At 39.0% G+C, this 13,857-nt stretch overlaps 1 protein-coding gene across 2 annotated transcripts in view; it reads left to right on the top strand.

Moving 5' to 3' along the window:
- Positions 1 to 13,857, top strand: part of nkain2 (sodium/potassium transporting ATPase interacting 2) — a 78,683-nt gene that overhangs the window by 54,367 nt on the left and 10,459 nt on the right. For both annotated transcript variants that reach the window (XM_020642044.3, XM_029278938.2), the window contains exons 4-5: positions 2,327 to 2,527; positions 11,428 to 11,488. In XM_020642044.3, the coding sequence (XP_020497700.1) occupies positions 2,327 to 2,527; positions 11,428 to 11,488 (262 nt within the window). The remainder of the gene's footprint in view (positions 1 to 2,326; positions 2,528 to 11,427; positions 11,489 to 13,857) is intronic.

Genomic DNA, 13,857 nt, shown 5'->3' with positions numbered 1-13,857 from the left:
GAGAGAGAGAGAGAAGTGAACTGCAGATAGGCAAAAGCAAGAAAGAAAAGAGGTGAAAGAACTAAAAAAAAAAAACGAAATCAAGGTTTGGAGCAAGGCAATGACAGTATGAGATAGATAAGGGAAAGTGATGGCAGAGGGGAATAAGAGAAAGTAGAGAGATTTTACTCTTTAAAAAGAGGAGCACAACAAGGGGAGATGGCATTAATCAGAGCTCTGCGCTTAATGAGGCATTTACTCATTACACCGAAATAGAGAAGAAAAAGAGAGGAGAAAAGGGGGGCAGAGGAGAGAGAGAGGAAGAAAGAGGAGAGTGTGAATTAATAGAGAGGGGGAAATTAAGTACGAGGAAGAACAATAAGAAGGGAGGTGACAGAGTCAAGTGAGGTTGTGGAGGGAGGAGAAATGGTGAAAAGTTAAGACAAAGACAAAGAGGTGTATATAGTGCAGAAACAAGGAAAGTGGACTCAGGAGTTGATGCAAGAACTTGGCCCTTTTTACATGACACTTAACCAGAATCACATTTAATTCTGCTTATGAAAAAGTGTTACTGTTAAGAAGGTGTAAGCTTTGGTTGAGTCCAACTCAGGACTTTCAAAAAAGGGTTCTATGGACCAGTCTTAAGACGCATTCTGATCCTGGGTACTACAGCAATTAGTAACTGCACATCTTGGAGGAAAAAAGGGAAACAGACCTTGATGGATGTATATGTGAGAGTCTTTTTTATTTTCTAATATCTTGGTAAAAGGATGAATCACCTCAAAGGAAATTAGCAAATGAGGTGAAAGCCATGTGTGCCTTCAGCCTGCTTTTAAAGGACACAAAGGCTTTTCATTAGAATAAAGACAAAAGCAGAAGTGGCTGTGTGAAAAGTGTGCATTTGTGATCTCTTGTGTTTGGGTGTTTTCATTGTGGTTCGCGTCGCTGTCTGTGGGATGATTTACGTCTCTCCTTGCTAAGTGGAGATGTTAATATGTGCATTATTTAAACCCAGACGACTATCATATCTGATTTATGACGTTTCATTCAGGCTTTTAGGGTAAAATGAATTGAAGAAAAGCCGGAGCAGAAATACTGCACAGTGCCATTTCTCTTTGTACTCCTTCTCTGCTGCTGTGAAGAAGAACTGAAACAACCAGAGAAAGAGAATATTTATATATTTACTTGTTGCCATTTGTGCTATTCTTTGCAGCTTCTGGCTGTAATTTGAAGTTATCGCCGTTAGTGATAGGCTTCTCATGCAGCTGTGGACAAACAGAATAAATAAAGAGGACAAAAAGTCTCTATTTCAGTGGAAGAACAAGACTGGGGGGGAACTACAGCTTTGCTAGCAGATCTGTGAGGCCTCATTCAACACAGCAATGCTTTGAGCTCAGTGGTAATGTCAGCATACCAACAGTCTTAGTTAAATAGTTTACTTGATTCTCTTTTGCTATTTATCATTTCAACATGTTCAGAAGTTAACTTGTTTTGCTTGTTAGAACAAAGTTGGCTGAGACTGATGGTAAAAGTCTCATTGGGTTTTTTTTTTTGTCTCAAACAAATTGATCAATCACTTATTTTTTTGTGCAAGTTGAATCTTGTACATGTTGAGATATTTCATTGGGTAGCTGAAACAGGCAACACTAAAGTCAAGGTTTGGGGATCACCAAAGTCGTTCAGATTAATTCTCTGGAGAAGTACTGTCTTAAAGGTGTTAAGTAATCCAGACTTTTCAGACTGAATCGGAGTGATAGATTCACTTGCCTTTGTGGAGCTACTTTGCTCTAGTGGCTGTAAACTCCTTCAGTCATTTTGCCACTTTCACATAAATGTGTGTCTCGGTTTTTACAGCTCTCTCTTTCTTATGTCCTGCTTAAGAAAAAAATTAGGAGAAAAAACAAAACAAAGCTGTGTTGCCTAAAACCAAAACAGTCACTGTCGTTGCTGACCCTGCCATGATACAAAACAAAGCCTCCCCTCTTTTTCTGGACTGAAAAACAAGAGCTTTTGGTGCGTGAAGAAACACAAAATCAAAGCATAGCTTCTCTCCACCTCTCTCTTTCCCCCCCCCCCCTTCTTTTTTTTTTTATATCTGGCCTCCTAACATCATCCTTTCCCTCCCTCTCTTATTGCACTCATCATAACCCTGCCTGTGTATGATTCAGATCTAATAAGAGTGATCCCAGATCATAACTCTGAGATCTATTTTTAGCTTTGAGCCAAACATCCCCCCTCCTCCTCTCTCCATGTATCTCCCAGACCTTGATTTGACAAACTGTGTAGTTTTAATTAAAAATAGAATTCAATTCTCACTCTGTTTGCCTGTCTGACTCTTTCTGGCCAGGACTCTGACCTTGTCCTGACTTTCAACCTGTCCATGCATCGCTCCTGGTGGATGGAGAACGGCCCTGGGTGCAGGGTGATGCCTATCACCCCTCCCCCCTCCTGGGCACCCGAAGACCACCGATATATATCTATATCTGGCTGTCTGATGGATTTCCAGTTCATAGAGGTGGCTCACTCCTCGCTGCAGATACTGCTGGCTGTAAGTACTTGAATTTCCACAAGTATTTTCTAGTATGCACTGCATTTCTAAACTTCAGTACCTGCACACACTTTATTATTACGTCTCCTCATTACTTTTATAACTATTAGGGGTGACCTGTCACTCACAGTGGGGCCTTCTCTAAAAACAAGAGATGAACCATGTACAGTTTTTGGACTTAACACAGCACCCTGTAAAGGAATTTATTTAGCTAAGTGTATCGATTTATCTATTGATCAGGGAGCAACTGTGATCCTTGCATTGCTATCCAGTAGAATAGGTAAAAAGTATTTGTTTTCTCAGAAGGCTACAATGATGGTTCCATTGATTTTGATATTTTCTATTCATTATTAAGAATACATGTCATTTTTATCCAATTTCCCAAATGTAAGGAACATTATTCAGTTATCTCAAAAATGTATGATTGTTAGCTTTAATGAGCAACAACAAAAAAACACCCAGGGCAGTAAACACAACATTGTAATTTTACCACTTTGTAAAGTGTTGATGGTGAATGTGTCAAACCGCTTCTTATTAACACATTGAGCATACTGGAAGCATTTTTAATACTCATTTGGAGCCTCGAGCCCACCAAGAAATGTTAGCCCAATATTAATAACCCCCATTTTTTGGTCTTCATCAACTCCCGGGGGAAATATATGGCTGGCTAGCGGCTTAGTGTTCACAAGCTAGTTGTAAACCATTTTTTGTCTTCTATTGGTGCTGAGGCAGGAAGCTCAGAGTGGGTTAAATTGAGTGTTTCTCAGCTGCTTAATGATTTTTGCCATAGAAATTGATACTGATGTTATACATGTACTCTCAGACAGCAATTACACTATTTACCAAAAAAATTAAAGGAAGAATTTGTGACATTTTATCAAAATCAGAATAAAAAAATCCTTTATTAATTCCAGAGGGAAATTTGATCGATTTTGTCAGGCGCTTAACAATGGTGCGTTCCAATTTGATAACTCCTTTGTGCAAACGTGTGGGGAGAGGGGTTGGAGTTGTGTCGCCATAGGAGAGCGGAGGATTCAGTGTAGCAGAGGTGTCGCCAAACAGCAGTTTTTGTTTCATGCTAGTGCTCAAGGGTGACATCTACTGGATCAAAAAGTCACACATTCTTCCTTTAAATGTTGAAACCAATCAATCAGGGCTCGACATTATAACTGGCTGGGATGAATAATTGACAGAGTCCGGGCCAGCTGATTGCACGTTCAGCTGGCCAGCTCAGGCCAGTTCAAATATTGCCTGAAAAGGCAGCAAAAAACAGCGCTGTCCTGTTATACTGGTCATACACTCTCATAAAAACGTTTGGTAAAATGGTTTTAAAACCATCAGATCTCGACAAAAGCGAAAAAAAATCAGCATTCAAAGCGAAAAAAATCACCAGAAGAGTCGAGAGTGACAGCAGGGCATGACGAAAACAGAACGGAGAAAAGTTTCAGCCACAGTGACAGACAGCTGGAGGAGCTGGAACACGCTGCAGCTAAACAGCCCCTTAAAGTTAAAGACTAGATCCTGGTAAAGATTAAAGTTATTCACAAAGCATCTTAGCCCTTAAGAGAGCTCCTAAAGTAAAGATCTAAGGATGAAGAGTTTCTCACAGAGAAGAAAGAAGGAGAGATTCCAGCTCTATCACAGCCTCATATTAATATCAGATTAAGGAGACTCTTAGAGTTACCAGCATGGTGAATAAACATGAGCACATAGATATAAGAAAAATACAAAATATTTGATATAACTCAATTAATTAAATAAAAGTTGTAATTGACTTTTGCATCAGAATGGTTCAAGAGTAAATTGGTGACTGTTATTTTTCGAATCAAAAGTATCGTTCCTGGGCCAGCGGCTACAATGGTCGGGCAGTGATCTTCGAAAACTAGTGGCAAATTTAACTTACAGTAATGTCAACCCCTGAATAAATGTTTATCAAAAAAAACCTCAGTTCTGGCAGTTAGAGGGTGTTCCAGTGTTCTGTGAGAAAAAAGACAAATATATATGCAGTTATTACATTTTTGTTGATGTGTGTATGTTGTTGACACTGTCCTTTGAAATGAATGCAATTAATCAATTTGTGTTTCATGCCGTAACAAGTAGTATTAGATTAAGTTTAGTGTATTGTAAAGTGTGTTTCAAGCATGCCAACGTCTTTGTCTACTGTAATAGCTTTGGGAATTGGGGATAATTGTGCAACTTTGTGATATTTGTTGTAAAGAAAAAAGCATGAAGGCTCCATTAATTTGATAGCTTCATAACCTCACTTACATAGAATAGTCTGGATAAGCTGCTTCAGAGACTCTCTCTTTGTCTCAGTTTTTTTTTGTGTCTTTCTAGCTCTTTTAGTCTTATTTCTTTGTTTGAAAACTGTTTTCCTTGTCTCTGTTCACTCTTCCTGCCTTTCACCCTCGCCCTTGTTGTTTCTTACTCTCCTGCTCTGTCAAACTGTGCTAATTAGCAGAATCAGAAGAGGCAGCCAAGAGAAATAAAGAGTTAGAATGAGGGAGGCCTGTCACTTTTCATCCCATTCGCTCTTTTTTTTCCAGTAGCATACGCACACATATGAATACAGACTTACAAAGGATAAACAAATCAACTCTTCAGTGTGACTGCATGCATCATTACTCCCAACACAAAGAGTTTGGGAGATTCAGCGCTCCTGCATCTTCCTACCTCGCTTAGTATGACTTTCTCTCCTCGCACGCTCTCTGTCAATCGATAGTGGTGCTTATAGTGTGGCTGAGTGCCAAGCCACCACACAGCTGTACCACTGTCTGGCTGTAATTGGTGTGTGGAAACATTGTCATGCTCCATGAGCCCACACTCCTCAGTCTGACTGGTTCACTGGCTGATGGCTGCCTGCTTCACTCTAATTGCTGGAAACAGCGTCAGGGTCCTTAATAGCATACGTTGAACCGGTCGACTGGCTGACTAAGTGAGAGGTTAGGGTTCTGGTTGTTGGACTACATGTTTACTCCTTGGCTGGAAAGCTGATACTTTATAGAAATCACAACACTTTTTGATGGACAGAAGAAAAAGTTGAAATTCAAGATGTCAGGAACTGAGGCTTTTCAGCTGTCAGGCTCCTCAACTGAGGCTGCTTTTGTCTGGCTGGGTGCTCAGTTGGTTGTGAGATGGACTGATACGACTGTCCAAATGGCTCTTATGTGCACACACTGTTATTGCTAATTTGGTAATTATTCGGCAAGTACAATGTTTATCATTTCTGTTAACATATGCTAAGTAGCACTAAACACTAGGTGTGGCTGAAGCTAATGGGAGTGCTAGTTTTATATCCTTATGTATCAGGCCTATTATAGTGATTATGATTCATCCGGTTGGCGTTGATGACTATAGAAGTCAAGATATTTGATCAAGAGCACAAAGTTGGACTCCATGTTGGAGTTACCAACGATGCTGTCCCCAGTGCCATGCAACAGGCATGGCTAATAAAACAATCCCAATGTTATGGTTCATTACCTCCATAACAATAAGTGAGGTGGCAGTATATCTCCACACCCAAAGGACAAACTGTTGTATATCAAATTATTACTTTTAGTACTGTAATTCAAATGACTGGATAAAATAGAAAATGAATTAATGTTCATCTTTGGGGACAGAGTGTAGTCATTTACATATGGGATGTCGTTTTTATTTTCATTTCATTGACTGAATTGATTGTCACAATGTTTTTGTTAACAATGGACAATGGTGTCAATACGTGCACTATTGTATTCATGAAAAGCAGCACTGTGACCTGATTGGTTTTCATAGTAATTGTTATTCAAAGATCAGGAAAGAGAGGAACAATGCAAGAGAATTGAATGTCAGTCAACCAAGGCAACCGCTGTGCCCCGAAGCACAAATCCCATATTTGTTGAATAAGTTAAACCTCCCAGATTTAGTTCGTTTCAGACTCAGACAGGTAAGAACTTCCTGAATCAATTGAGGAAAAAAGCCTAAAGCAAGGGTAAACGGACAGTGTTCAATTGTTTCTTTTTAAAAGCTGTGGAATCAAATGGAAATGTCATTGTTCGAGTGTGTGCGAGAGCTTAAAACTGCATTAACTTAATCTGTGGTTTATTTACTGTTTTACACAGGCACCAAACAAATTTAGATGAGAGTGATTATTGATTGTAGTGTAGCAGTGATTTTTCAATGCAGCTTTAAACAGCTGACAAAATATTTTCATCACATAGTTTACTGATCTCATGGGGAATAAAACTGAAGTAACATTTTAGTGTGAGTTTAAGCAGCCATCTTTTACACATAACAGATTGAATCCAATGAATGTGACACCTTTATCACAGCTAAATGTATCTGCAGTGCAATAAAAACTGTGATGGATTCATTTGGGATGAAAGATTTTGTGGTAATGCATCCAACACCAACAATGTTATCACACAGGCAGACAAACAACTCACCCATAAAGAATGCTCATTAATGTGCTGGTTGTTGTGTAAAGATGCAGGAAATGGGAAAGAAATCATTATTGATCTAAGTGATGTGACAATCCTTGGAAACTGTGGTCAAATACCAACATGCAGGCTGGTACAAATTAAATAAACATTGAAGAAGAAACCTTGGTTAAAGAAGTGTCCACACTTTACTCTGTTTGTTTTGGCAAAGTGTAGCCTCACCTTCGTCCTTGGAGCGTTCCTCATTGGGTTTCTAAATTAAAAATCCTTTCCCTGTAGTGTCTGTCCTTGCTTTTCTCAAAGGTCTCATCCCTTGATGCTTCTCCTTTTGGTTTCGGGCTAAGAAGAATAAACACTTCCTTATTAAGCAGCTGTTTGACATTCAGTTAATTCTTCCCTAGAATCCGTTCAAAACTTTCAGGTGTTATCTGAGTCTTTGCTGAGGGAGCATTTGGTTATTGAGGAAGAAAGAAATGTGTCAGTTTACTTGCATGTGCTTGCAACATGGCCAATGTAGATCAACAATTTTGTGGGATTCTTTTTCAATTGTAAACTGATGATAGAGAGTTTACTATAATAAATGTAGAGATGACCAAATATCGCGAGACAACATGCTACCTCATTACTCTGGTAAAACACAGGACATTTCAATTTATATCGTTAACCCTTAAATGTGAAAGCTAAAATATATATTAAGTGTCTAAATGATTTAATTATGTACAACAACACCTTTAAATGTTTTATGTGCAATTGCTCCATCTTTGTTTGGCTCAAGGGGCAGAAATATCTGCCTGTTTTGGTTGGTCAATCCACCATTGTCCAGAGTGAAATATCTCAAGGACTTTCAAGCAGATCAACATACAAATTGGTACATCCATTTAGTGTCCCTGTATTAGCAATCCAAAAGACCTTGGTGATCCCCTGCATTTTTTTCTGGACCTACCATAAGGATCATATGTGTGGTTTGAGCAAAATATCTTGATGACTCATTGTCACATTGTCTTGAATTTGTGTCCCATGGATGCATGTCAATAATAATAATAATAATAATAGTAATACCGGCTGTTGTACATGTACTTGGCAGCTGTACTTTGTGTTCTCTGCTTCTACATTTTACATATATTAGCATGCTAACTAGTTAAACCAAAAACATGGGAAGACAGTTTACAGCTAGAGGGTGTATCTGCAATGTAGAAAGCCCTTTTTAAACTAATTGTTATTTCAAACATTTGTTCTGAACATTGTGTTCAAGCTTTGGAGGGGAAAGATGCTAACTGTTGCAGAAAGGCAAAAACATGTACAGAAGATAATGCTGGAGGTTTTTCTGATTCGCTGTTGCAAAGCTGACTTCATTGTTTACCATGGCAATAAGCATGTTCTGCCATGTATGTTAAAAAGATGTGATAAAGACTTTCCTCAGGCTTCCTGAAAAGCTAAACCATCTAAATGGTTTTGTACTCTGAATGTGGCACACACCTAAGTGCTGAAGTTGTACAAGTTATACCTTGTCATGCTGATCAACACAAGTATCCTGTTCGCGCTGAAGTGCTGCTTTTCCAATTTCCACTTCCACTCATCACGCCAAACATCCCTCAGCTTTGCTTTGGTAACTAGGTTACCCTTATCCATAGACAACATGAGAAAGAGGAACCAGTGACAGTCAGAAAAACAGATTTAAAACAATTCATCAAAGACAGAAGCTTCTAAACAGTGGAGGATAGTTCACAAAAACAGGGGAGAGGCTTAAAAACTGTTATCAGTCTCCGTTATTAATGGTGAATTCTCCCTTAAAAGTAGTTTGAAATTACATACAGATAAGTTTTCTAAAGAAAATAACTGATCCTGAGCAGATTTTTTTTTTGCAGTTGTTGAAAAATTGAAGTGACATTTTAATAATAATTACTGGCCAGAATGGCAATTAAAACAAATTTGAAAGATATTAAATGCCTTCACTTAATATCTTTCTAATTTGTTTTAATGCACTTAATAAGTTGACAATAGCCGAGTTGTGAGTGAAGTTCAGTGTAAAATGAAGTTAAAGATTAAAGTGAAAACCAGCACAGCTGTGATTCGATCATATGATGATCACAGCTGTGCTGATATACAGAACAAAAGTACGACTTCAAGTGATGATATTCATTTTATACAACTATTTAAACAGCACATATAGTGATCAGTAATGAACAACAACAGAGCATATGTTTTTGTTTTTATACAACTTTACTGAACTTTATTTTTGAGTTTAAATATAATGGGGCAATAAATGAAATATTAATAGATACCGTCAAGTAGACTGTGAGTACAGCGCTGCAGGTAAAGACATGTGCATGGTTGATGGGTAATTTTCTGTCCATCTCAGTATCTGCTTCAAGAGTTTCTATTTTGTCCTTTGGATACAAAATGTGCTTTTTGAGAACCTTTCAGCCCTGCAACACTATACATGCCAGACACTGCTGTTTACAGTTAACAGGATTGTCCAAACACAACTGCAGGCACCAAACCCACTCAGACCCTGAACTCGAACAAGAAACCAGATAAGACGCATGCATGTAACAGCTCCGCCAGCTAATATTGCTGCACTCTGCCATCTTATTTGTGTTTCTTCACATCTTAAGAAGATATAATCAGATTTATTGTAAACAGGATATTATGTTTACATGCAGCAACACCAAAACTGAACAGTTGGGTATCCAGAATATTAACAGGATATTGATGTGCAGAGAAACGCAGTCTGTCACAGCTGATCAAACGTTCTGTATCACAGGGTGCTGGCTCTTACAAAACTGCACTGAAAAGTCATTTTCATAGGCAATGAGCCTGCGGAAGACAGAACAGCTTCAGCTTTGACTGCATGTGACAGAAAACTCTCAGAAGCCTCTTAAATAACATTTTGACTTTGTTGGATTCAAAGTCTCCTTTATGTGAATACTAAGAAAATAATACATTCATCTGAAGCACAGAGGAGAGGCAGTTTGTTACTTTAGGTCATCTTAATCCTAAAAAAAAAAAAAAAAAAAAAAATAAGGTTTTCCGCTGAACTGAGGTCGATGCGTGTGAAAACTGAGACGTTTAGCCAGTGAACTTTATTAGCTAAAAAATAAAGCCCTTCTATGTTCTCCAAATTGATTTTCACATCAGTGTTGATGCTTGTGCTGATACTGGCAATGGAAATGGGGAGAAAGCAAGGATAAACATTTAGTAAACAAAAACAGTGGAGAAGAGAGGGAGTAGGATGAAACGGGGAGAGAAAGTATGAGAAACGAAGGCCTGGAAGAGGCACTTTGGGAGCTGAACATTATTTAGACTAAATGAGGTCAGGACCTTGAGATATACACTGAATCTTAAATGTAGTCGTACACATTTGCAGCTCTCTGTGTGTTTACGTCCTTGTGTTTGGATGTGTGTGTGCTGGCATGCTTCCATGAAGTCAATAGAATACAAACCAGGTCAATGTCATTTTTTAGAGTCTTATTTGATCAATAAAGCCTCTTTATTCAGGTAATATGGAGTTTAATACCTCAGATAAACACATTCACACCTCCAACACTGTCTACCTGGAGCTTTCTCTCTTTATCTGTCTGTAGTCATCTTTTGTTGTGGAGTAATCCGGTCGAAAAAGCCGACCTTACATTGACCACACCTTCCTCCATCTTTGCTTCTATAGGCTGCCTCTGGCAGGTCGCCCTGGAAACAGACAGCCAATGGGAGAGCAGATTAGAGAGCAAAGGTGTTCTACTGGTGTGGACTGTTAGCTCTGTCTAATCACCACACACACACACGCACACGTACACACACACACACACACACACACACACACACACACACACACATTTAATTCTGCTTTCTTTATTAGTAAGAGTCACAGCGCTGAAAGACTTAGTCCATTTCTGGGAGGATAAATCTGTAGAATTACAGAATTGTGAATGGTGAGACCACCACGAGGGACAAAAACCTGAGGTGCATCTCTGCGCAGTCACAGTGGGTGGCGACTTCAGGTTAAATATGGAACTATCTACCTTGAAATTGTGAAACCAAAGCAACAGAGGGAGCTGAAAATTCTATGTCAGTGATCACAATCTCACTAATATTAACCTGCTGCACCGTAATGGAGACACAAGTCTGACAATTGTTTTTCATTATGGTTGTAAGGTTTGAAGATGGGTACTGAGACACTGTCGACTCTGTGTGTGTGTGTGTGTGCGTGCGTGCGTGCGTGCGTGCGTGCGTGCGTGTGTGTGAGAGAGAGACTCAAGTGCTCTATTCTGGAGCAAAATACCATGGCGCTGTTCTGCTCCACTTACATCACCACCTGTTTTCCCTTTGTTCCTACAGTTTGTTTAAGTCTATGCCCTATCTATCTATCTATCTATCTATCTATCTATCTATCTATCTATCTATCTATCTATCTACCTATCTATCTATCTATCTACCTATCTATCACAGATGAATAATCCACTTCCTGTTTCTGCTCTCTCTGTCTAGCTGATGGGGTTTATCTACGCCTGCTATGTGGTGAAGCTCATTTCAGAAGAAGAGGATAGCTGTAAGTACACATTTACACGCATGCACTTGCACACATGCTCACTGCCTGCTGTTGGATATCAAAGTAAAATACCAAAGTCCATGGCTTCATATTCCACGTTGTAAAATAGAGACTTTTGATCAGTAAGTAATCCGAGATAAAACATTGCAGTGCTTCTGAGTTCAGACATGAAACAAACTTGTGACTTCAGTCTACACTTCTTGTATTCTCTCCTCCTTTCGTCCTCCCCAGCTTCTCCTCTGGTTTCAGTCTCTTGGTAACAAAGCAGCTGTGTTAAATGAAGCTGTGTTGAACTGAGGGGCCTTTACTGACCCACAGACAGAACACAAAGTGAAACTTGTAGTCTCCAGCGCCTGCAGCCAGCAGCACATTCATTTACTGTAGCACTCAGAGAAAAAAAAGATGAGGAGGAAGAAGAGGAGACTCATGCCAGATCAAAGTTGTCTTTCATTCAAAGTCTCACCTACATACTTGCAACTTTTAACCACCATGAAGAACAGTCATAGGGAAAGAAGTCAGTGAGAGCATTTTATTTCTTTATTCTATCTTTTATTAGTACATAGATATAAACTGGGAGGTAAACAACCACCCAGTGTTTTTTAATTCAGAATAGAGTGTATGTGTTATAAGGGTTAAAGACCAGGATAATGAGGCACATCCTCACGTTAAATCTGTTCTGGTTGTATTCTTAAGTGCAGCGTGTGGCTGTGAGCATTAACGTGAATGAGCCCTTTTACCTGAGGCCATCAGTTTAGATATTCAATTTAAGTAGCAGCAGCCGTTCTGCGGGAGGATCAATACCCAAGCATGTCTCATTCAACACGGAAATGAGGATGCTGTTTGCTCACACATAAATGTTGACAGGAAATAAATGCATGCTGCGTCGGTGGAAATAGTTCTAGGCGCTGGGAAAAGACAACTTTTTCTCTTTCCCGCCTTCTTTATTTATTTATTAGGATTTATTAACACTGCATCTCTTTAATAAGCTTTGCACTGACAGGAAACCTACAATTACACTTGTTCCGTGTCTAAATTATTAATGTCCAACAGTTATTATTTTGGCCTTTTGTTAACTGCAATATTTTGGCCCCTGGCTCTCGATGCTGCACAATCCTGCTTTATTTTCACCCAGAAAAAAAGGGAAGACAAAAACTATTTCTTACAATAAAGGAAGAGGAATAAACTATCCATGTAAGAGTTAATGTGCTTAAGGAAATGTAAAAGCCTGCTTAAAATATGCTCTTTTTAATCATATTATTAATTTACTACTACTACTAGACTTCTTTACATGACCGATAATGTCGTGCACTAAACACCTTTTTTCTGATTTAGGTCAAAGTTAGAGCAACTTTAGTTAACTATGATTCTTTACTTTGTTTTTTTTCATGCTTTTTTTGGTTGATTTTAAATGAACTTTGTTCAGTTTGGAAGTCATGTCACAATGTACCACATTCCTGTGCACCAGTCAGAGTTTAAAGACAGGGTTGGTCATTTTCTCCACTTTTACACTTTTGAAGATTTTAGATTGTCTCTAGGTCCTGACAGAAACGAATCATTCATTTGCTCTGAACAAAGACAATCGGTCATCTGTATCGGTCATAAAAACCTAAAGCAATGTCTGCCATGAGGTACCAATCTGATGAACCAATCACACCACTCTGTCTCACGGCTCGTTCTCTACCCCTTATGTGTCACGTCACTGCCGACAGCGTTTATAATGTGAGTTTGTCATTGGCCATTTTTAAATGTTATGTGTTATGATAAAGTTTGGTGTTTACTGACCGCTGAATGAGTAAAGGCCCTCGTGTATGTAAGTGAGGGCCGTGGCTTTTGAGGGAGCACAGAGAGGGGAGGGGGTAGGTGTAGATGGTCTGAGGAAATGCTACTTTCAAAATCATGCTAGATAAAAAAAGAAATAAAAACCTACCTTGCCTTTAATCAAAACATATCGACAGCTGTGAGGTAATATCCTGACCACTGTCAATCAGATCTGTTCAAACTACATCCTCATAGTCCTAGTGAGGCACATTAGATTTTTATAGGGGGGGTTAAACTCTTTTTTTCTTCTTCTTCATACAAACATATTCAATGCCATCATATTCAATACTTATTCAACAAAGTTATTCAGACAAATTTGACCGCCATGCCTTGTCAACAAACTATAAAATCATCTCATTAGTGAGTGGTTTTTGCTGTTCAAAGGGTTTGTAAGGCGGATCATTGCACGCATCGAGCAGGTGACAGCAAACAAATGCAGACACAAACATTCACACTCACGTTCACACCTACGGGTAATTTACACCTCCCAGCTCACCTACATTTTCTTTGGAAACAAACACAGACTTGAGGTAAAACATGCAAACTGCTCA

Source organism: Labrus bergylta, chromosome 15, assembly GCF_963930695.1.
Source record: "Labrus bergylta chromosome 15, fLabBer1.1, whole genome shotgun sequence".
NCBI classification, from domain to species: domain Eukaryota; kingdom Metazoa; phylum Chordata; class Actinopteri; order Labriformes; family Labridae; genus Labrus; species Labrus bergylta.
The sequence above is the reverse complement of the archived record's forward strand: the minus strand, read 5'-3'. Positions and strand labels throughout refer to the sequence as shown.